This window comes from Impatiens glandulifera, chromosome 9 (genome assembly GCF_907164915.1).
Source record: "Impatiens glandulifera chromosome 9, dImpGla2.1, whole genome shotgun sequence".
NCBI classification, from domain to species: domain Eukaryota; kingdom Viridiplantae; phylum Streptophyta; class Magnoliopsida; order Ericales; family Balsaminaceae; genus Impatiens; species Impatiens glandulifera.
The window spans coordinates 26,591,972-26,615,421 of NC_061870.1; the positions used below are offsets into that span (position 1 = coordinate 26,591,972).

The following is a 23,450-nucleotide window of genomic DNA, read 5'->3' on the forward strand; positions in this document are numbered from 1 at the left end:
CATGTTATGCGTTTAGTTTCATTGAAATTACTTCTTATTTGCTTTTTTGATTTCTATGTTTCCTTATGGTTTTGAATCTACTGATGGAAACAGTTGGAAATTTCCTTGCTAACTTTGAAATTTAGATTTTATTGACCTAGATATATTGAGCCTTTTTTTGTTTTTGTTTCATACATCCAGTTTGAGATGACGCCAGATCCTGAGCTTCCTGGACGCTTTTTAATAGAACAATATCAGGTTCCCTTAACAATAACATATGGAATATTTTTATGTTCATTCAAATTTTGAAAGGCAAAAATCATGATCACAATATCTTTCTCTGTCATGGGCATATACATTCGGTGGTGTTATAGTTTATGTTCGTTTTGCATTTTTCTGAAACCAGGCTCAACTAATATCTGCAGTCCGTACTGCACTAGATGAGTCCTCAGGTCCAAGTCTTCTGGAAGCAGGGTTACAACTTGCTACAAAGGTATACATCACATTCTTCTCAATGCTGTTTTCTATCATATCATGGTAAATCTTAACTCTGGAAATTATATCAGATTTTGACCAGCGGTTTAATTAGCGGAGATCAGGCTGCAGTTAGGCGCATTTTTTCTTTGATTTCACGACCATTAAGCAATTTTGAGGACCTTTACTATCCTTCATTTGCAGAATGGGTGTCATGCAGGGTATGTAATAATCTATTCTAGGAATTCTCTTTGTTCCCTGAGTTATGTTTTCAGGGTTTGCTATACCTTTTCTTTTGCTCGTTCATCTTTTGAATCTAATGTGATAGGAGATCTTGTGTTAACACATCCATAATTCTTTTTAGATTAAAGTGAGGCTTTTAACTGCGCATGCCTCTCTCAAATGTTATACTTGCACATTATCAAGGAATGCATATAATGGGGTGCAAGATGATTATCGAGCTCAACTGTCTTTATTTTCTGAAAGTTCAAAAATACTGGGAAAGTACTGGATCTCAATTTTAAGGGATTACAGCTATGTCTGCTTTGGTTTGCATCTTAAGCAAAAAGTAAGCATCCTTATCATGTCTGTTTGGTACAACATGTTGAACTGTTTAAGGGCATTCTATATTTCTGCTTTTACTTTTCTAATGGCGGAGTCCTGTCTGCAGTGGAAACCATTCCTTGAAGGAATTCAATCCCCTCTGGTCTTTGGAAAGCTGCAGCCTTGTCTAGAAGAAGCTTGGCCAGTGATGTTACAAGCAGTTGCACTAGATGCTATTCCTGTGCAATGTGATAAGAGTGCACCTTTTCAGACTACTGATAATTTATCTGAAAATACTTACATCTCTGGCTACAGCATGGTTGAACTTACTTGTGATGAATTTCAGTTTCTCTGGGGCTTTTCTCTACTCCTTCTATTTCAGGGGAGAGATCAAGCTTTGACCAAACATTTAGTACCACTTGGACCTGCCAAAGCTAAACTCAGTGGCAAACTTCCTGTGGAAGATTATCCTCCAACTTCCCACTTATATGACATTGTATTGCCAGTTTTCCAGTTCCTCTCTTCAGAATGCTTTTTCAGTTCAGAGAATTTAAGTATGGATGCTTGTAGAGAGTTGCTTCAGGTGTGTATTTTAACCCCTTTTTGAGGATTCTTGCCATTTGTTGCTGTCATGAATTTTCTTTTATCCTATGTATTGTTGTATTCTTAAGATGTGTTGGATCCTATCATCAAAACCGACCCTGTTTTTGATATATTAATTTTAATCATGGGATTCATCTCATTTAGAAACACGCATCTTACCTATTATGATATAATGTTTCACTATAAGCTTGTGAACTCATCACTTCCCGTGTAGGGAAAACCATTATATTTAATTCTTACCAGTTCTATATCATATTTATTTTCATCTCATATGGAAGGAGAGTGCATAGGAAAAGTCTCTAACTTATCAAAATGTTTTGCTAGACATGGGATGTTGTGGGAAAAAAATGACTTGAGTTTTAAGTTGGGGGTGTTGGAAGGGTTGTCAGCTTCATTTACAGTGGATAGGTAATTTTTCCAACGTTATAGAAGTTTTTGCTAGATAGCACAAAATCAGGAAATGTGACATTGGGTTGTGTTTTTACTAAAACGAGTGAGAGGGTAGGTTGTGGCGAGAGGATGTGTTATGGCTTTTCTTTATATATATATATATATATATATATATATATTGGAGAAAGTGATTGTGTGTAGGTGTTGGCTGTCCTCTTTTTTTTTCTTTTTCTTTAATAAAGGTCAACTTTTAGTTTAAAAAAGTCCACGATGTATGTTGACAAGGGTGGGGGTGTCATGAGGGTAATAATGTTACAAACTGAACAATCAACAAAGGACGTTTTGAAAATTATAAGTGCTAATAATTTTCCGTTAACAAATGACCTTGTGCTGCTAGCAAGGATATATGTTCACAAGGGTGTGGTGTCATGAGGGTAATAATGTTACAAACCGAACCATCAGCAAAGGACGTTTTGAAAAATTATAAGTGCTAATAATTTTCCGCTAACAAATGACCTTGTGCTGCTAGTAATGATATTCCGGAAATATTTGAGGTTCAAGAGCAAATATTAGATCATGTCCTAGGTATATATACATACAGCATCTTGGAGATATTCATCCTTGTGAATATTCTTTACATCCAATTCTTGTTCACATATTCCATGTTTTCATTCACTTATTTTTCTGTTTTCTTGCACACAGATTTTCACATATTCTATTTGTCTGGAAGATTCGTGGGACAGTCTTGCAATCTCCATTTTATCACAGGTAGACATCAGCAAACGTCTTAACTTGGGTTTATTCTTGATTTGAATAAACCAGTAATAACTAAAACTTTTAAAGTAAATACTTTTCAGTGAGACACATGGAATCTTTTTAATCCTTTAGCACGTCTACGAGAATTTCTTAGTAGATCCTATGTGATTGTCGATAAGTTAAGGATTCAATCCAATAACCTGCCTCGTTTGAACAGATTGTGCAGAACTGCCCTAAACATTTCCTCAAGACAGAAAGTTTTGCATCTCTAGTCACGGAGCTTTGTTTGGGTTACTTGTTTAAGTCTTTCAAGAGGTACTGCTTTAGAGAAAAATCCTATACAGTCCATAAGCTCTTGTGTCAAATGCTTTTGAAATTGATTTACTTTGCTAAGGCATTTTTCTATGTATTTTCTTAGGCTTGGGGGATCTTCTTCCAATAATTCCAACTGGGATGATATTGTTTCTGCTTCTTTTACTACTTCAAAAGCACTTTTAAAGCGCTTGGAACCCGAGGTGCATCTTCATTTTCAACTGCAGTACTCTTTATATTTGTTTAAGCTAATCATTTTCATATGGTATAGCACTAATATGGCTGTGGGGGTCATGCTAGCTTCCAACATTCAAATAAAATAAAAAACTAATATGAATTGTGTAAGCTCATCTTTTAACCAAACAAGTTTTTGTTGTTGTTTTACGCAGTTGCCATTGAAGTCTATGATGGCATTTTTCACTATTGGTTATCAATATGCACAAGGCATTTCTACAGAGCAAAGCTTGTCACAAGCCATTGAATTTGTCCGCAATATAAGTTCATTATTAAAGAAGCATCTTTCTGGTGAGTGCTTTATCTCCTTCTACTCAACAACATGTCTTGTATATTATATCTAGATGCTTGTTGCTTTACATCTTAATGCTTGTGTATTTAGTTCCGCACTACCTTTACTAATTTTAGTTTGTGGATAACTAACATGTAACCAACTTATGAAGTCACTTTTTTTAACATGTCACCATACTTTTTAAAACTGTTCTATTTTTTTCAAGAACACAATCAAATTTATTTGTTAATAGACACATCTTTTTTTTTTTTATTGAAAGAGGGTCATTAAAAGGTTTTAAATAGAGTTATGAACGTGAGGTGCGATCATTTTTATAAGAGTGGAAACAGATGAAAAGATAATAACAAAGAAAAATGTGTTAGATTCCTATCAAATCAAGCCCTTGATCCTCTCATTTTTAAATGCCTTATTGGTCTACTCACATGTCAAACCAAAGAAATAATTAAAATTGTGCATACAAATTAAAGACAACCATTTTAGAATAAAGCCAAAAAAGGAATTATAGGTAAAGGCGTGTGTACTTGCAGTTCACCATTTAGTATTGCTAATTGGATGTTGCATCGTGCATATGTATTGGTTGGACCCAAAACAATATTCCCCATCCAAGTATAGTCAGCACGATTGCCATTCTGGTACTTTCTAACCTGCAATGTGAAAGTCCAGTTCAATAACAAAGAATGTTGTATCAGATTGGATTATTAGATCAACTCATTTTGTTTCAACACTGCTCCCAATTAGTGGCATGTGTACTTTGGAAACTAAGCAGTTCACCATTTAGTATTGCTAATTGGATGTTGCATCGTGCATATGTATTGGTTGGACCCAAAACAATATTCCCCATCCAAGTATAGTCAGCACGATTGCCATTCTGGTACTTTCTAACCTGCAATGTGAAAGTCCAGTTCAATAACAAAGAATGTTGTATCAGATTGGATTATTAGATCAACTCATTTTGTTTCAACACTGCTCCCAATTAGTGGCATGTATGTTAGGCTAGAAATTTCTCAACAGGCATCTTAAACAGTCCTTGTTTGCAGATAAATCTAATAAGCTAGGTGAGGATGATATATGCTGCTTGAGAACAATGATTGGAGCTTGTTTAAATGCAATTGCAAGTTTGACAAAGGACTTCATTGAGCAAACTCATATGTTGGAGAAGAGCAACACTTTATCATCCAAGCTGCTGCAATCAAGACTTGCTTTTTTCCTCGAACAAAGTATAGTACTATCTAAGATTTCATTTGAACTTGAATGTCCTAAGGAAACCCAAGAAAACAATCCAATGTTATTTGCTTTCTTCCGACTTGGGACCAAATGTATCCAGACAGCTCTTAGCAATACAAACATGCAGGTAATCAACATATTATGACTTTTAGGTGCTTTCTCGTCCATTCACTTTATACAAATATATCTTTTTTTTTTCTTCTTTTCAATTGGCAGGTTCAAGTAATTGCCTTACAAGTTCTAAAGAGCATGGTACAGAGAACTACTGACACTGAAGATAGCTCTTTCACATTATTCTTCTATAGTGAACTTCTAAGAGATATATTCAATTTGATCCAAAGGCTGTTGAGGGTATTACTCTAAAATTGTACATCATCTTGTATAAGATTTCAACTTTCATCATTCTGAAGGAACTTCTCAATGTTTTATATTAACAGAAGCCCATTAACAGACAAGCTGCAGCTATTGTCAGTGAGTGCGTTCGTGTTCTAATGCTACTGCAAACTCTTGAAAAAGACCAGAAATTTCAGAAAGCTCTTATGCATATTCTCTTGGAAGCTGTTCTCATGATCTTCTTTGCTTCAGAGGATGGTATTTCTCAGGTAAAAGGACATGGCTTTACTCTATCTCTCTCCTGATTGTCGTATCAAATTCTTTAAATGACATGAATTCTTGTGCTCTACCACTGATCTATGAGTCTCCACATGATCATATGAAAACTCTTTATCTTTATCTGAGTAGGTCATTACTTTATGGCTATCTTTCTTCCTGACTTCACAGTAGCCATGCAAGTCCTTTGAATCTGGACCAGTGAATGGTATCGTTAAGAAACCTCCATTTGCATGGGTAGATGAAAATAGAACCTTAACATATTTTACTCCCCTGATAATTAAGGCCCTGTTTGGATTTAATCCAAATAATCCCTTATGACATCATCAATCACTGCATTCATCAACCAAATACCAAATTACCCTTACGTTATTTTTTATAACATTTAAAATATTAAATACAAAATAATCAACTTTATCACCGAACAAGATTTTTCTACAAAAATCGTTGTATTAAAAAAACCCTACATCAAACAAGTTCTAAGATTTTGCATACCATGAGGTGTGAAGTCCAAAAGCTATCTTTTATTTACAATCCTAAATCTAAGATATGAATAATTCTTTTTCGTTGTCTTTTAGAGGCACAAGAGCTCCTTCAGACATCAACTTTTGTATTTCAGATGTTTTCCTCCAGCAGCCTTTTGATAGAGAATATGAGACTGTGCGCTTGTTTAAGTTGTCCTATAAGAATATTTGTTTTTTTTTTGTTGCCCCATTAAAGCCCCTATTGAATTAGTCCCAACGTTATATTTTTTGGGAAAAGGATCCCAACCTTTGTCAACACTGAGGAACACTTACAATGCTTAACCCATCCATACATCTCTTAAGCAGGAGAAATATGCATACAGCCTCACTTCATAGTCTAATGATGGTTGTGCTTTCTCGTATAGGAAGCTAATGACTTAAGAAGTATGGCAATGAAGCTCGTTTCTCAACTTGCTCAAATTCCAGCTTCTGCAGTCCACATTAAAGATGTGTTGTTGATGATGCCAGTGGAACACAGACAACAACTTCAGGTGACTTTCTTCTCGATTTCTAGGTTTTTGTTTTTGCTTCCAACGAGCATTAATCAAGAACATATAGGATAGGATTTATGTCAAAAATAGTCACGATGTTCTTTTTAATCCATTTCCTTTGGATCGATATGCTAGTGATATTATTGACATTTAATTAAAATATTCTTGCAAACAGGATATCATTCGAGCTTCTGTTATGGATGATCAGAATGCAACTCAGGCCAAAACAGTTGCACCACTAGTCATAAAGCTTCCTGCAATTACCATGGAAACTAAACCAAAAGGTTACTCAATTCCATCTGTAGTAGAAAACACTGACAAGAATACCATAGAATCAGAAGAGGAAGAGGAGGAAGACGATGATTGGGATGCTTTCCAGTCTATTCCTGCCTCAGCAAAAGCAAATGAATCAGATTCAAATGCCAAAATGATTTCTGTTGATTCTGACAATGATCTTCAAGAACATTTTGGACCCTTATCTTCCGATAATGTAACAGACAGTGATGCAAAGAAAAATGCCATTGACATTCAAATGGTATCTGTTATAGGAGATAGTCAAAATCAGAAGGAAGAGCTGCATGGTTCAGACACAAATGATATCAACAGTAAGCCGGATGACCAAAATGCTGACATCACAATAAACCATATTGAGGAGGACGACTTACCATATCTCGATTCTCCTAAATCTCAAGAAAATATTACTGAGTCATCTGATAATCATCAGGATGTGGAAACAAATACACAACTCAACCAATCTGACGATCTAATTCATACCAATAGTCAGAGTGTTGAATTTTCAGACCAGATTGGACCTGATAGTTCACTCAGCCAATCTGACGATCTAGTTCATACCAATCGTCAGAATGTTGAATTGTCAGACCAGATTGGACCTGATAGTTCAGAAAATGAAAAGAGAGAGAGCGAAGAGGGATCCTGTGAAAAAGAAAATGGTCTTGCTGTTTTTCATCATCTTTCTGCTGATGACACAGAAAACTTGGTCCATAATCAGATTTTGGAGGATAAACAGCCTAGAGAACTTTCTTTAAGCCTCTCCGAAGAATCAGGTGATGGTAATAATACAGATCCAGATGAAGGAAGTGACGAAGAATCTGGAATTACATCGAGTGCTACTAATAAGACAGATAAACACCCTGTAGAACTTTCTTTAAACCTCTCGGATGAAACAGGTGATGTTAAGAACACAGATCCAGAAGAAGGAAGTGACGAAGAATCTGGAAATAAATCTAGTGCTACTAATGAGACAGATAAACACCCTGAAGAACTTTCTTTAAACCTCTCGGATGAAACAGGTGATGTTAAGAACACAGATCCAGATGAAGGAATTGAAGAAGAATCTGGAAATAAATCTAGTGCTACTAATGAGACTGATAAACACCCTGAAGAACTTTCTTTAAACCTCTCGGATGAAACAGGTGATGTTAAAAACACAGATCCAGATGGAGGAAGTGACTTAGAATCTGGAATTAAATCGAGTGCTACTAATAAGACAGATAAACACCTTGAAGAACTTTCTTTAAACCTCTCGAATGAAACAGGTGATGGTAAGAACACAGATCCTGATGAAGGAACTGACGAGAAATCTGGAAATAAATCGAGTCCTATTAGCAACTAGTTTGTTTTGTTGTTGCGGTTTCTTCTTACATTATTGGAATCTTAGCAGTTGAATTTAGCCTTTGCAATATTCTCTGCATTTTCTATCTGTGCCCCTGTTGGAGTTCTCTCTCTGTTTATGGTTATTGCAAGGGATTCATTGATTGTTTGATTGGTGTTATGAGGAATTGCAGTCAGAAGTGAACATGTTAAAATGATTTTAAAAGTTAAGGGAGTAAATTCAGAATTACTGAATTAGAGGGTCATAAATTTCAATTCAACTCAAAATATAGGGAGCAAATTGATATTTTGTCTTAATAAACAGAAAATTGTTATGTAATTCCAACTTAACGTTAGCATTGGTCCTGGTTCGGTAGGATTTATTTAAATAAATTTTTAAAAAAACTCATTATCTTTTAATATTGTTTTTATCTTACATCACTCAATAAAATATTAAACTATTTTTTATTTTTCTTTAATTATTATTATATATTATTATCAATCTAAGGTTCTTAATTAAATATTTTAATTTTTTTATTAACTTTGTTATTTTATTATATTTTAAATAAATCTCTTATTTAAAAATTTTAAATATTTACTTAAAATCAGAATTGTTAAACCTTTTAAAAATTATAAAACTTTAAGAGTTGATTTAAATTGATTTCAATTTTAAAATATATTGTTTATCTCTCAAACTACACTATTTTCATTTCAACTACACAAACTATAAAATTAATAAAATATTTTAAAAGGTAAAACTACTCTGAAAATAAGCAATCAACTTTAGAAATAATCAATGTGTTTTATTCTAGAAAAAATCTACAAAAATTTGAAGACTCTCCTGCCTGTAGCTAGTGAAATCCTATGTTGTATATTCTCTTTTACATAATTTTTTAAGCCAAAAATGATTCTTCATTTCATATCTTGTCAATCCAATTGGTTATACTCCAAAAGTTTCATGCCATCCACATTTTTCCCATCTTCTTCATCTTCACTTCTATTAAAGACAAGTTCTTCATTTGACTGCAGTATTATTTGTCCTACATCATCACCAAATACTTCTTCTTGTCCCAATTCAACATTACTTTTACTCTCATCATCTGTTTCTTCAACTTCTGATTTATATGATCTCAAATTATCTGAACTTATTTCATCATAACTATTGTTTGAATGTTCATCTGTTGGTTCCAATTCAATGGTTTCCTGAGTATCTGTAGCAAAATCAGTATATTTCTTTCCATTGATAGAATCCAATAAATCTGGAGTCCCCTGCAATTACCCAAAACACAAGTATTTTTATTGAATATGATGCTCTTTGTTTGATACAATCAATGGTAATACTAATTCCAAATTGTTCATTACCTCACTTAGTATATCAATGCCTTTGTCTAAGGCAATCTCCCTTAGAACCTGCAGTTTGATATCTCGACTAGTTTGTTTGATCGATAGCTTCTGTATTATCTAGACAAAAAAAATTGAAATTTTAACAGTTTTGCTCATAAAAACTATATATGATATTTCGTTACCTTAGGATTTACTCTGCTGTCTTTTCTTAACTCAATGGAATGAACAGCGAATTCATTTCCGAATTTAGAAGTGAGAATGTTTCGAATCTCTTGCAACTCAGGGAATTCGCTGCATCTTGAAGCTGCGTATATTAAACTTGACATTGCTTCCTTTAACTCTTCTGGACATTCCCTTTAAATTTGAAAAATTATCATTGATTTAGTTAAATATAACTTGTACACTTAGTCTGAAAAAAAAGTGTCAAAATAAAAACCAACTAACCTGCTTTTATCAACCAGGCTAGCTTTTTCTTGAAGGACATGGAAATAATCATCTAAAATGACAAAAGCATCCAACTTATTTTGTTCTTCAATCAAATGTTCCACCTGCCAACAAGAAAAACAAATCTTGTTGAGTATAAATATAATCATCCCAAAACTAAATTTGATCAGTTATGGATATATGTATTACTCGAAGAAGGGCGCGTTCTTGGTGGCCGAGGCAGAGGAGCTGGGCAACATCAGAACGAGCATAAGAAGAACGAATTTGGCGTTGGTTCTTGATCATGACTAGTCTGCAAGCAGCAAGTTTAGCTAGAGTCTTCATTTTGGAATGTCTGTGATGAATCTTTCCAAGCAGTGCATCTAGTTTCTTGCCCATGTTTCCTTTTCCTTGTTTATTTCTTCTTCTCTAAATTCTGCAATTTGCTGGCTATAATGGAAATCTGGTTATGAGCTTCATTAATTCATGTATTTATTAACTGAGTAGGAAAATGAACTTTTGTCATGTTTGGTGTGACTTTTCCAAGGTTGGAAAATATTTTACACTTTTAATTGTTGTTATTTGGGTTATAGCGGAGAAAATGTGTTGAGAAGCTTTGAATTGTCCATCAAAAGTTTGATCAGGTCATGGTCTCTGTCCCTTTTTCTTTCTCGAAACTCAGAAAATATTTTATTAAATTTTGTTTAAAGAAAACTAAGTCACCTGGTAGTTGATGCAAAAATGAAGATTAGCTATAGTTTCTTTGAGCTTGTTTTATGTTGATTATTTGAGGGTTTTTAATTTCATATAATTAAAATTAAAATTTATAAAATTAAAATAAGAATAGTTTAATATTTTATTTAATAAATTGAATGATTTAATAGTTGAAAAAATATATGTTGAGTTTATGGTAAAAATCTTTAAAACCCATATAAGCAAGTTTAATTGTTGAATATATGTATAATTAAATAATATTTATTATTATCTCATTTAAAACATTGTTGGAGTGATATTCAAAATTCTCAAATTTAATACTTGTATTGTAAAATAAAAAAGTATTTCATGTTTATATTTAGATGAGATAATTATTAAAAAATTGTTTTAAAATTTATTTTCAAATGACTGATTAATGTGGTATAGGATTTGTGGATGTGTTTATTATTATTTGGATTCCAAAAGAAGAAAGAAATTTATTTGAAATTTATAACCAACCTAACCTACCAGATAAATTGAAGGTGTAAAAACAACTTATTTTATGAATTATTGATGGTTGTACATAATATATAGTTTGGTCAATTCAATGGTAAATTAAATAATAATACTAATTATACATGGCAATTATACTTGGTCCAAGCTGAGGATTCACCTTTATTTTCAAAGTTACATTATTATATTCATGTCAAAAATAGGCTGATAAATATGACCAATAAATTTAAAATAAATAATCATTCTAAAGTATATTAATTCATTGTTATAAGAGTAAAAAGTGGACCCAACTCTTTATTCATTCATTTGACTGATTCTAAATCTTTTTATTGTTATCAGATTTATAGTGTCTAAAGTAATTTATTTATTTTTTTATAAAATAATATATATTATTCTCTACCCTAAGTACCCTTAAGAAGATTCAGAGATCCAACTTTTAACTTGTTTTGAGAAAATACCACAATATAAAATAATAATAGAAATTTGCCTACACATTTCATTCATAATGTTAGCTATTTTTACGATTATAATTGAGATTCGTAGTATAAGAGTTTGTGATAATCCGATTGAAGTCTTGATTCATGTTGAAGGATCTTCGAATAAGATAAAAAGACATCTTCTTTTAGAAAAAAGGGTTTAGTATTAGTTTTAATTAATTAGTTTATTTTTTTTATGTCAAGTTATTCACTTATAAGTATTTCTTTTGGAATTTTTTACTTTTATGTTATTCCTTAATCATTGGGCTTAAATGACATAATTTTCACCGTATGTATGGATTTTTTAATGTTAAAAAAATACCCATATAAGACTCCATTATAAGAATAATTAATAAGAGTTAAAGTGTATTGTGGAGAAAATATTAATTATAGTAGTATAATTTTAATGAGTTAGTATCTATGACTATTAAATGATACGGGCGTTAGAGCATCAGCAGCGCACAAGCCCTCTGCCCTCTTATTTTGTGAAATCAATATTCCACATCAGCCGAAAGCGGGCACACATTGTACTTGGCCAAAACACTCCAATGCTTCCGCCCGCCCTCTTATCTAAATAATAAATTTTATTTATACTATTTTAAATAAATAACTAATTTATAATATAGGAATATTATAACTAATATTATAACTAATATTCCTATATTATAAGAAAATTTGAGATCGTTGTTAATATAATTAATAAAAAATATATTAATTTATTTAAAATATATATTTATTAATTAAATATATAAATAATATTCCTGTATTATATATATATTATAGGAGAATTTGAAAATTTCACCCTTAAAACATATTAATATAATTAATAAAAAATATTTTATAACGATATAATTTATAACGATATAAAACATGTTAATATAATTAATAGAAAAATATATTAATTTACAATTATAAGAATAAATTTGAGAATATATAGGAAAATTTGAGAATATATAATTAATATTTCTATATTATAATAAAATATAAAATATTTTTATAATTTAAAATATATTATAATATTTTTATAATTAAATATATAATTAATATTATTATAATTTAATATATAATTAATATTCCTATCTTATAGTAAAACTTTAGAATATATATTTATTTAACGTTATTATAATAATGTTACTTAAACACAGTAGGAAAAAATATTATAATTAAATATATAACTAATATTCCTATATTATATAATATATTATATTATATAATTATGAAAAAGTCAGAAGAGGGCATGACCGGCATAGAGGGCACTGCCCTCTTTTTGCCTTCATCTCCAATGCAAAAAATGAAAAAAACCAATGACCTGCCCTTTTCTACGCTATCCGATGCGGGCACAGGTCATGCGCTGGAGATTCTCTTATAACTTACCTAAAAAATAAATCCGGGTGATAATATATTCTAAATAGTATAATGAGTTTAATAAATTTAATTTAAGTTTTGAGGTTATTTTAATCCTTAGCTTAACCATAATTGTAGTAAATAGCAATCTCCTCATGAAATATGAAATCAAGGTATTTTGGCATTTTTTTTTTCCGTAAAAAATATATTCTTAAGTCTGGTTTGAATTGGAGTTTTTAAAAAAAAAATAGAGGGAAAATAATATAACGATTTTTGATGATTTTGAGTAAGTAGTGATTATTTTTTTAAAAAAGACTTAAAGAGTATTAATATATATAAATAAAATAAAAAATAATAATTTAATATGGAGAGTATTTTAATATTTTAATTAATAAATTAGTGATGTAATTGTTGAAAAGTGATTAATTAAAAATTTATTTTTATTTTGATTATTTTAAAAACTCAACCTAAACAAGACCTTAAACAATTAAAGGTCATAAAAAAAAATTAAAATTAAGTAGTAAATTCAAATTTAAATCAAAATTATTTAAAAATTGGAATTTTAGGGATATTATTAACTTTGCAGGCCCGGCCACAGACTAAGGCCACATAAGGCCGGCCAACCTACTCGGCCACCCTTAAAAATGGATTTAAAGTGCCTTAGGCCCATAAAAATTAATGTGATATTTATTCAAATAACTTTTTTTAATTTATAATACAAATTATTATATTTTTCAATTCAACTTAAAATATAAGTCAAATATTTTTTTTTTCCACTTAGAATACCCAGAATTTCGGGAATTATTGTTATCTAGTAAATGAAATTTATGTGATGCATGAGCATTATTCTAGTTCTAATTGAAAATTATGCAATAATAATATAGTGTTATTGTGTTGTCACAAGGATTCTTCTCAATCTCTTTGCAGCAATAAAATTTTTTTATTCTTATTTATTTAAATTAATGTATTAAAAACTCTATATTATTGTAGATCTACGTATTTAGTGACAATTTTTTTGAATTAAAAGAGAATTAACATGACATCCAACAATTATGTAATAAAATTTAATTTTTTTAATAGAGTGAAAGAGATTTTTTTTATTTGGTATAAAAATATGATTGAATAAATAAAATTTTATTAGATATAAAAAGATTTGAAAATATTTTTTATCTATATTTTATATTTAACATTTTTACCATTTACTTTATTTTCAAAAAAAAAAAGTCAATTCATTTAAAATATCAATATTTTTGACAATTTTTAAATTAGTTTCTTTCACTATAAAAAGCAGATTTTCATTTCCATCTATTTCACCACAATGATATAGTTAGGTTGTTGGCTCACCAATACATTGTCTTACGAATTGTTTGAACTTATTGATGTAATTTTTATTTTTGTTTGAACTTCTTTATCAAAATCACACATTTGTTGATCATCTTAACTAATTTAATTCAACTTGAAAATCGATAAATACAAATGTACATTTATATTTTGGTTAGCTTTCCTTAGAGAGCTCTGACCAAATATCGATTTAGGGTTAGCAGATTCATGTTTGTTAAGACCTCGTACCAGAGAAGAAACTTGTGATCACATGAATATATATCTAGCTAGGTCAAACTTAATATATATGATGAATCGATAGTGTTTTTAATTAATGATAAAAATGGATAATTACAAATACAAATACATTTTTTTTGTTCAACTTACAAATATTCAATTGCATTTTGTGTTTGTGAAATTATATTCCAAATCTATAAACTTAAAAAAAATTGAAAGTATATTAAAGAATATAATTTTACTTCAAGTGGAATCAAACTTTGTTATTATGCATGAAATGGAGTATTCACACTTTTGAAAAATGTTTATTTAACTAACTTTATTTTGTTATATGATTTTAATTTTTTTTATATTTTATTTTTATCTGAGAAATCTAACTATTTATTAATAGTTTATATTTATATGTTAATAATATTTATTTTCTTTCAAAGTGATCACTTATTTTTTTTTCTTTTATGAATATCCATTTTCAATTATTCATTTATGTTTGGAGTGGTGGATAGAGCAGTAAATTATGCAATTATTACTTTCTATCCTCCAACTACTTACACGGGATATTCTAATTACTTAAATCAAATAGAATGTGCAATTCATAGATAACAAAAAAAAAACACATGAAGATGTGTGTATTGTTGAAGATTGGTAAAATGTAGGTGTAACATCAAAATCACACCCAAAAGAATGAGGGTCCCCATTAATTGTCTATAATTCGATATCAATGATCTTAGAATTCGTTTCTCTAGAAGTAGCCAAAGTTCCGAGAATCGGTTTTTCACCCGACTTGTGTAGTGTTAATCGAGCATGACTCGATGCTGCCTCCTTTACAAGGAAACAATTTTGATTGACATATATATATGTAATTCTTAGAAGTAAACAAAAAAAAAAATATGTTCATCCAATTATCTTGCAATAAGAATTCTTAACTTCAACAATAAAAAAATCAAATTGAAGACTTTGGGAGAGAGGTTTGTTGAGAGATCATCATCCTATGATCTATTTCTGTAATAATTAATCATTTATTTTCTTTTCTATCGTAATCATATATATATTGATTGAATATTTCAATTATATGTTATGCTTTAGATTTCAACTTTCTTTTCTCATTAATTATTCTTTTACTATTATCATATAAAGATAAGGTTAACTATTTTATAATCAATATATGATACGGTAGAAGATATATATTGGCCATGTTTGAAAACTCTAGTTCTCTCCTCTGGCAGGGCGAGAGTTTTGTTTGGGAAAGTTTTTTTTTTATTTACTTAAAAGCAAAATTAATATCTTATTGGTATTGATTTAAGTAAAATAATATTTTGAATATTTTATAATCATGTATGTATTAATAATTTTAATAACATATGTTTACAGGTTCATTCAAATTTAACTTCACCTCCATTATTATTATTATTATTATTATTATTATTATTATTATTATTATTATTATTATATATATATATATATATATATATATATATATATATATATATATATATATATATATATATATATATAAACTTGAGACCTTTTAAGTTACTCAAAGAAAATATTTGATTTAACTTTTTTTTAATAAACATAATTTGTTTTAATTTTTGACAAATTATTTTTATGAGTATTTATTGGGAGAAAAAATATGGGTGAGAGAATGTGAGAGGGAATAGAGATGATAACACGTGATTGACTGAAAAAATTAAATAATTTTTCTATTTTATCTTTTTTTTTTTTTTTTTTTTTTTTTTTTTTCATTTTTCCATTTTTCCAATTAATGAGTTGATACCATGTTATTCATCCTCTTATTTCCTCTCCCAAATTGCCTCTACTATCACTCTTTTTCTTTTATATTATATTTTTTTAACAAATAAGTCAGAAATAATCATACATCAAATAAGTACAAGTATTATTAATATTTGAATATAAAACTGACTGTTGATACATATTGACATCCAAAAAGTGGTTGGGAGATGGAAGGTAAATAATGTATAAAAGAAGAAGAAGATACAACGTTGACTAAATAAGGTTGTTTGACACGTAAGCTTTTGTGTCAATTTTATAATTACTTTTGGATCAAATTTTATGATTGATCTCCATCAACACAGTTGAGAGTTGGTTGCCAAGAGTTTATAACTAACTCGTCTATCTTTAAAAAAAAAATTCCATTTTTATTTCTTCAAACATCTTAATTAATTAATTAGTACTCTTACCATGCATTTTATGTTATTCCTACTTTTATCATAATTATTGCACCGATATAATAGTTCAAATCATTAGACATCATTTCATTTTCTTCTAATATAATGCTCATGTATTATACTTTAAATTATAAGTTATCAGTTCATTTTCATCCTAATTTAATGATCATTTATTATATTTTTTCATTTATTAAAATAAATCAGTCTTTCAATTAAAAAAATCGTATATCTATATATAAATAATACAAAATAACCTATACAATTAAAATTAAAATAAATAACTTATAATCTCGAGGTTAAATAGCTAGTACGATAAGTTTATAAAAAATAAGATTTTAGTGAAGAATTCAACAATCATGCAATGTTTTCATAGTGACTTTGTACGTAGACGAATTCATTTGAGTTTCAGATGAATTGAATAAAAAAGTCGCGCTAGTAAAAATTGTTATTGTTTAAAGCAACAACAAAAACAATTATGTCAAGTGATAAATGATTATTTATATATATGATTAAAATAGTAAAAAATTTATATAAACGTTAGAGTATTACTACAAGAGGACATCCAAATTAAATTAAAGACAAATTTCAATCACTTTTAATACAAACAAAAATAAGAATCATTGATAAACTCAAAAGTATTATTTTATTTATTGCTAAGAGTTAAGAAAATAATTATAATTGGAGAAAACATAATATATATATATATATATATATATATATATATATATATATATATATATATATATATATATATATATAATCTAAACATAATTCAATTTAAAAAATACTAGTTTTTTAACTTAATATTTTTTAGGATTGTTCAAGTGTGAATAGTTTTAACTAAAAAGATTAAAAAAAAAATATGGAGTTAGATTCCCACTATAAATTTTAATAACTTTTTAAAATAAACAAATTTAAAATACTGGAATTTAATTAAAGTTATGACTGAGTTAAATAAATAAACATAGAAATCAATGCAAAATGATAAAAAAACAAATCTACAAATATTATTTACAGATTTGCAGTTATTTTTTTTATTGGTTTCCTGCTCTAAAGAATAAAAAAAATGTATAATATTGTTTAAATAAGTTTGTCTATATTTATAAATGCTGATGTCCTATATACTTAGGGCCGGGTGTTGGGTTTACTAAAATCCACAAAACCCAATCGGTCAAAAATTGACCTAAACAAAACGCCGAGCCGAGCCGATCCTTCAAATTATAAATCAAAGTCAAAGGATATAAAATAATATGTATTTATGTAAGCATTTAATATAAAATAACCACTAACACCAGTGATAAAATATCTTTTTATGAGTTTGAATAATTCAATCACTTTTTTTTTATATATATATATATATTTTTAAATGATTCATATTTGAAATTTGAATTCACAAACTTGAGAATATGAATTTTGCATTTTATCATTAAACTATGAATCTTCGTTAATTTTGTTAATATAATTATTAAAATGTCAACTTCTATTATTGCAATTATTTGTTTGATCTCTAAATTTAGTTATTGTTATAATGATTGCTGTTAGATAATAATATATAGATCTTTTTGATCCATTAGATTGTTGGTAAAATTTATTATAATTTATGATTTGTCTTATTTATTATTAAAATAGACCCACTAATAAACTTGTTTAAATAAATTTGAATATTTGAGTTTTTTTTAATGGGCCGACTCAATTATCTACATGTTAGACTTTTTATTGGTTAAAGTTTAAGGGACAGTTATATAAACTTGTGTCACAACCCTAACAATTTAAAAAGAATTCTTTAGGTAAAGTTTTATTTTAAATAATATTTATAATATATATAGTTTAATAATTTAAGGTTCATATAATTACAAAAGAAACAAATAAAAATAAATTTAAAATTATTATATTTATTATTCTAACAAAAAGAAAATATAAATAGTAATATTCTTATTTAATTATGAGTAATTAATTTTTTTCTTTCTCAATTATATATTTGTATTTAGAAAAACTTTTTACTAAGCAGTGAGTTGCAAAGTCTTAAAGTGGAATTCTCCATTTCTAATTTCTAGCTTTTTGGTTTATTGAACAAATTTTATCTTTTAATATTTTAATTTTAAAAGTCATTTTCTATTGCAAAACATCTTAATTTGAAAAAAAAAAAAAAAAATTTTTTTGTGACGTCTCACATTAATTATAAAAAATAAAAAATAAAAAATATGAATTACTTTATTAATATAAAGGATAAATAAAAATGTTTGGTCTCACGTCATCAAATCTCAAAATATGAAGGTAACTTTTGCCTTAAAATTATGGTGATTAAACTGATGCATAAGATATTTATATTTTGTATTTGTTTTTTCTGTGTAGATTTTTTTTTTTATATTTTTAATTTTTCTTATGTTAGGTTTGGTTTTGTTATACTTAAACAGTTTTCACATATTGTGTGGCTTCTAGCGGAATACACAAGTAAAAACAGAGGATATTTATTGTATTTAATATGATATATATTTAAAAGTTGAATGACTTATTTTTATCTTATTTTCTAATGAATAATAATCCTATAATTTTTTGAATTGACATATGCATATGATTTCCTTTCACAAATAATAATCAAAACTTCAGATCTAATTAAGTGTTCCGTTTGTTTAACGATTTAATTAAGAGTGTGTATAGCTAGGTCCCCGTCACTTATTCACTTTCAAATGTTACCTAGTTATTAATAGATGTGGTTGGAAGTTGTCATTTAAATCAATTTTAATAGTATAATAAACACATTTTTTTTTCTTTTTACATATATAAATACTTTGTGATGCATATAATTGATCATCACTAAAATAGAAAAATAAAATAAGAAAAGGACAAAAAGCTTCCAACTTTCACAAATGAAAGAAGAAAGAAAATATGAAACTTAACCCACCCCCAAAAAAGTAGTGTAAATAAAAAAACAATATATAAACTACACACATGTTTTAATAAAAATAAAAATAAACATGACTGATTTTTACATGAATTATGAATATATCACAAATCTTTTATGAGAACAAATAAAATGGGATTTAAAAAACAAAATTGTTTGTAGGACTCGACACTAAGAAGACTAACATTAGAGTTTATTTGAGCTCTTATGACATGTGATTTATTTATTTATTTTATTTATTTTGTTACCATCTTAATGTTTGTTTCATTTTTTTTTCTTGTAATTAATTTTATTTTGTGAAACTTGTGAGTTGTTAGGGCATTTGTAGCAGAATTTTTAAAATGTGTTCTATCTCTATTATGAAGATAAATAATATAAAAATTGTAAAAAAAATGCTTTATCAAAGTATAATTTTTTAGGGATAATGAACAGTGAATCCTTATATTTAGGGATTACTGTAGCATCCCTAAATAATAAAATAATATATTTTGTCTTTTATGGATAACAATGAATATTTAAATATATATGAATAAGTAATTAAGTGGTTGAGATGGTTGAAAAGTTGGTTGTTTTAATGAATATTTAAATGATATATGGATAAGGATAAGGAAACTGATGTAGAATAATTTATATTTTGATTCTCTAAAATAAAGATATTATTATTTTATATTATTTTTAGGGATACAAAATAGGGAAACTGGTACAAATGTCCTTACAGTTTATGTGAAATTTAGTTTGTATTGGTGAATATTTTTTCTTGATTTATTTATGTGATCTTAATGAGGTTAGGGACTAATGAAAAAACAACTTATTTTATTTTTAAAAAAATTGCTTGCAAGAGTGAGTAACATTTTCTCCACCGTCACATCATAACTTATTTAGAGACTCCATTCATTTTTGTTACACATTTTATTTATTATGTTGTTAATTTGCATTCTCAATTTGAGAGTTTGTAAAGAAAATCATTTTTTCCTTAATGAAGGATGTTTATATCTAGGCTAATGGTGAGAAGAATGTTTAAAACTAATACTTATTTAAATATTTTTTTTTTATTTGTTATTGCTAAGAGGACCTCTATATATATTAGAATATATATATATATATATATATGTGTGTGTGTGCTAATAAGTAATAACATATCTCATAAATAAATTAATAATCCACACATATGGTGCTTAAAAAAAAAATCTTATGTTCAACTCCAACTTAATTAATGCAATTATAAACTGTTCCTAACCTAGCTAATTTCCCTCATGTAAAATACCATGCACTTGATTTTTATTATTATTAACAGGGTGTTCTCCATTTGTGCGAAACTCGACTAATATTGGGGATTATGTGTAATATTTTTTGCTGTAACCCTCTATAATTAAAGTGTTTCTAATAATAATAATTGAACACGATAAACGTTTAATCCAAAACTCTTACCAATTAATGAATTAACAAAGTGGGTGGGTGGTTGATATACCACTTAATTTCTTCTAGGCAAATTATGTAGAAACGAAGTTAAGTACATAACAAGTGAAGCTTGGACTAAATCTAAAATTAGACCAAAATAGAATGGGAATAGGGATCATTTCCTGTCAAATTTAAACCCATACCATGCACACCATTTTCAGTGAATACTTATTCCATCACACTGACATGGAGAAGATCGGCTATAACCAGTCCCAATTGATCAGACTAGTCAAAATGCTTTCTCAATGCCTCAACTTGTATTTCAGATAAAGAGTAATTAAGTAATAGATCCTAGCTAGAGGCCTTTTCCAATGATCCACATTATCCTACCGACCTTAAGCTGTTAGTAAATTCTGACATAATAGTATTAATGATTTACAGAGAGGTTGTAATGAGTTTTTTTTAATTATTTATTAAGGAAATAATTTTCATTAAAATCAAATAAGAGTTAAATATGAAAAATGAATGAGTAAATGATACCAGATACTTCTTCAAAATCAATAATAGATCTAGGTAACAAATTGTATAAACAATTTATAAAAATAAAACTCTTAGTAAAAATATTCAACGATTAAACGAATTGTTAAGGTCCTTCAAAGATGAACTCATTTGAGTTTTTGAACGATGTTAAAGTAGAGCAAGCCAAACGATGTCAAAGATTTTGTACGACAGTTAAAATTATCATTTGTCAAGGGTTGGTAAACAACGCCGAAAAATGTCATACCAAATAAAAATAGATCATCTACATATTTGGCTGAAATAGTGAGAAATTCTTACCCCTCATGAGAGGATATTGGTAAGAGTTCCTACATATAAAAAATCAAATCAAGTTACTTTTTATTATTTTGTCTCCTTTGCTGCTAATTAAGAAGAGGATAGAGACAAACTCGAGAAAGAATCACCAACACAATCGAATGGTATGAACAGCAAACTATACCACCAATGATTGAAAATATTATTCGGACTACAAAAATTCGAAACGAAAAAACCGATCCGATTAAATAGGATGTCGAACCAAACAAAGTGTAACATCAACTCAAATCTGAGTGATAGAAATAAAAACAAAACACCCTCAAATACTAAAATAGCTATCGGAGGGGAAAAAAAATCGAACTTTCAACTTCTCTAAAGTTTATTTTTTTAAAGAGCAAAGATCCATGTGTATTGAGCTTCGGCCTAGTCAATTTTGTTTTATTATTACAAAGTATGTGTATAGCACAATCTTAAAAAAAAATAGTTGTTGTATTAGTTAATTAATGTGATACAAATTTTAAATCATACTCTATGTTCATATTATTTTTTCCTTTCATTTCCTTCAAATTAATCAGATTTTTATTTATTTTATGCTTAATCTAACTGGATCTATGTAATGGCTCGGCCCACCCGAAAAACAAAGGTGACATTACTCTATTTATTTTTACGGTAAAAATATGATATTACCCCTAATTTTTAAAAAAAATTTAATATAATTCACTATTTGTTTATCTAATTATTAAAAAATGGTAAAACTTACTTTTATCCACTCGTTTTAATCAAAATTTCCTCGTTACTTTTTAATGCTCAACCTAATTTTTTTCAAGCCTTAATTCTTGATCCGTTTCTGCCCATTAAAGCACTGAGATTTTATTTAAGTTATTTTTTTACCGAACTCTCTACCTTATATTCAGTTAAGAAATTGTTAACCCGTTGTTGATATATAGTTGTGCAACCAATTTTATTTGTATGTGAGTCTCACCTTCTTTGTTGAAATGCCCTTTTGTAAAGGTATCAATTTTTTATATAACAATTTTAATGTTGCAGTTGTTGCGGACTAACTTCTATCTTAATGAATTGATGATAGAGATCTTTTATCATCGAATTGATGACCAAATATTGCATTAGTTATAGTAACATATATTAGTTTATTTTACAAGTTATATATATAAGGTAAGAATTTAGCATGACTTAACCATGTAATATAAGTTAACAATATTATCACAATATTATTAGAATGTTAGATAATGTGAGAATATTATTATATTTAAATTTTATATGTACAACATGCAATTTATTATTTATAAATAGACAAAATTTATGTAATGAATTATAGAAGTATTATTACAATAATTTTTAGCTCTCTTTAAATTTCAACAATTATATATCTATAATATCCGGAGACACATTATTTTTGTTCTTCTCCAAAGATAACCAAATTTTCTTTTATTAAGATTATGAATTTATCTTGAGTAATTAATTTCTTAAATTAATTAAGTTGTACTCTCATGTGATAAATTTCTTTTTTCTTCTTAAAAATGGAGATAATGTCATTTGGACGGGTGTATTATATCATTTATTTAGTCATCTAAAAAAATTATTTTATATTTCATTGCGAAAATTTTTGTACAGGTGTTTGGGTAATATTAATATTTTAACTTTCAATGCAAATATAGTAATAGTATGATTAATAAAAATATATGATTATTTTTTCCCTTTAGTATATATTCATTTGTATTGAGATTTCATTATTGTCAAA

The 23,450-nt window shown here is 28.0% G+C and overlaps 2 protein-coding genes across 3 annotated transcripts in view; one reads left to right on the top strand and one right to left on the bottom strand.

Annotated features, from left to right (window-relative positions):
• Positions 1-8,292, top strand: part of LOC124914076 (protein SWEETIE) — a 32,761-nt gene extending 24,469 nt beyond the window's left edge. Inside the window, exons 35-48 of one of the 2 annotated variants that reach the window (XM_047454554.1) lie at positions 181-237; positions 386-472; positions 546-674; positions 818-1,021; positions 1,124-1,579; positions 2,692-2,757; positions 2,963-3,060; positions 3,164-3,260; positions 3,447-3,582; positions 4,621-4,934; positions 5,024-5,158; positions 5,245-5,409; positions 6,306-6,431; positions 6,607-8,292. In XM_047454554.1, coding sequence (XP_047310510.1) covers positions 181-237; positions 386-472; positions 546-674; positions 818-1,021; positions 1,124-1,579; positions 2,692-2,757; positions 2,963-3,060; positions 3,164-3,260; positions 3,447-3,582; positions 4,621-4,934; positions 5,024-5,158; positions 5,245-5,409; positions 6,306-6,431; positions 6,607-8,064 — 3,528 coding nt within the window. In that variant the 3' untranslated portion in view covers positions 8,065-8,292. The remainder of the gene's footprint in view (positions 1-180; positions 238-385; positions 473-545; positions 675-817; positions 1,022-1,123; positions 1,580-2,691; positions 2,758-2,962; positions 3,061-3,163; positions 3,261-3,446; positions 3,583-4,620; positions 4,935-5,023; positions 5,159-5,244; positions 5,410-6,305; positions 6,432-6,606) is intronic. The other variant, XM_047454555.1, reaches the window with a different exon arrangement.
• Positions 8,293-8,969: 677 nt separating this feature from the next.
• LOC124916106 lies at positions 8,970-10,240 on the bottom strand. Its single transcript, XM_047456839.1, has 5 exons — positions 10,020-10,240; positions 9,831-9,934; positions 9,569-9,740; positions 9,405-9,503; positions 8,970-9,311 (listed from the first exon to the last, which is right to left on the bottom strand). The coding sequence occupies exons 1-5, from the start codon at positions 10,206-10,208 to the stop codon at positions 8,970-8,972; spliced, it is 906 nt and encodes a 301-aa protein (XP_047312795.1). The 5' UTR covers positions 10,209-10,240.
• Positions 10,241-23,450: the final 13,210 nt, after the last annotated feature.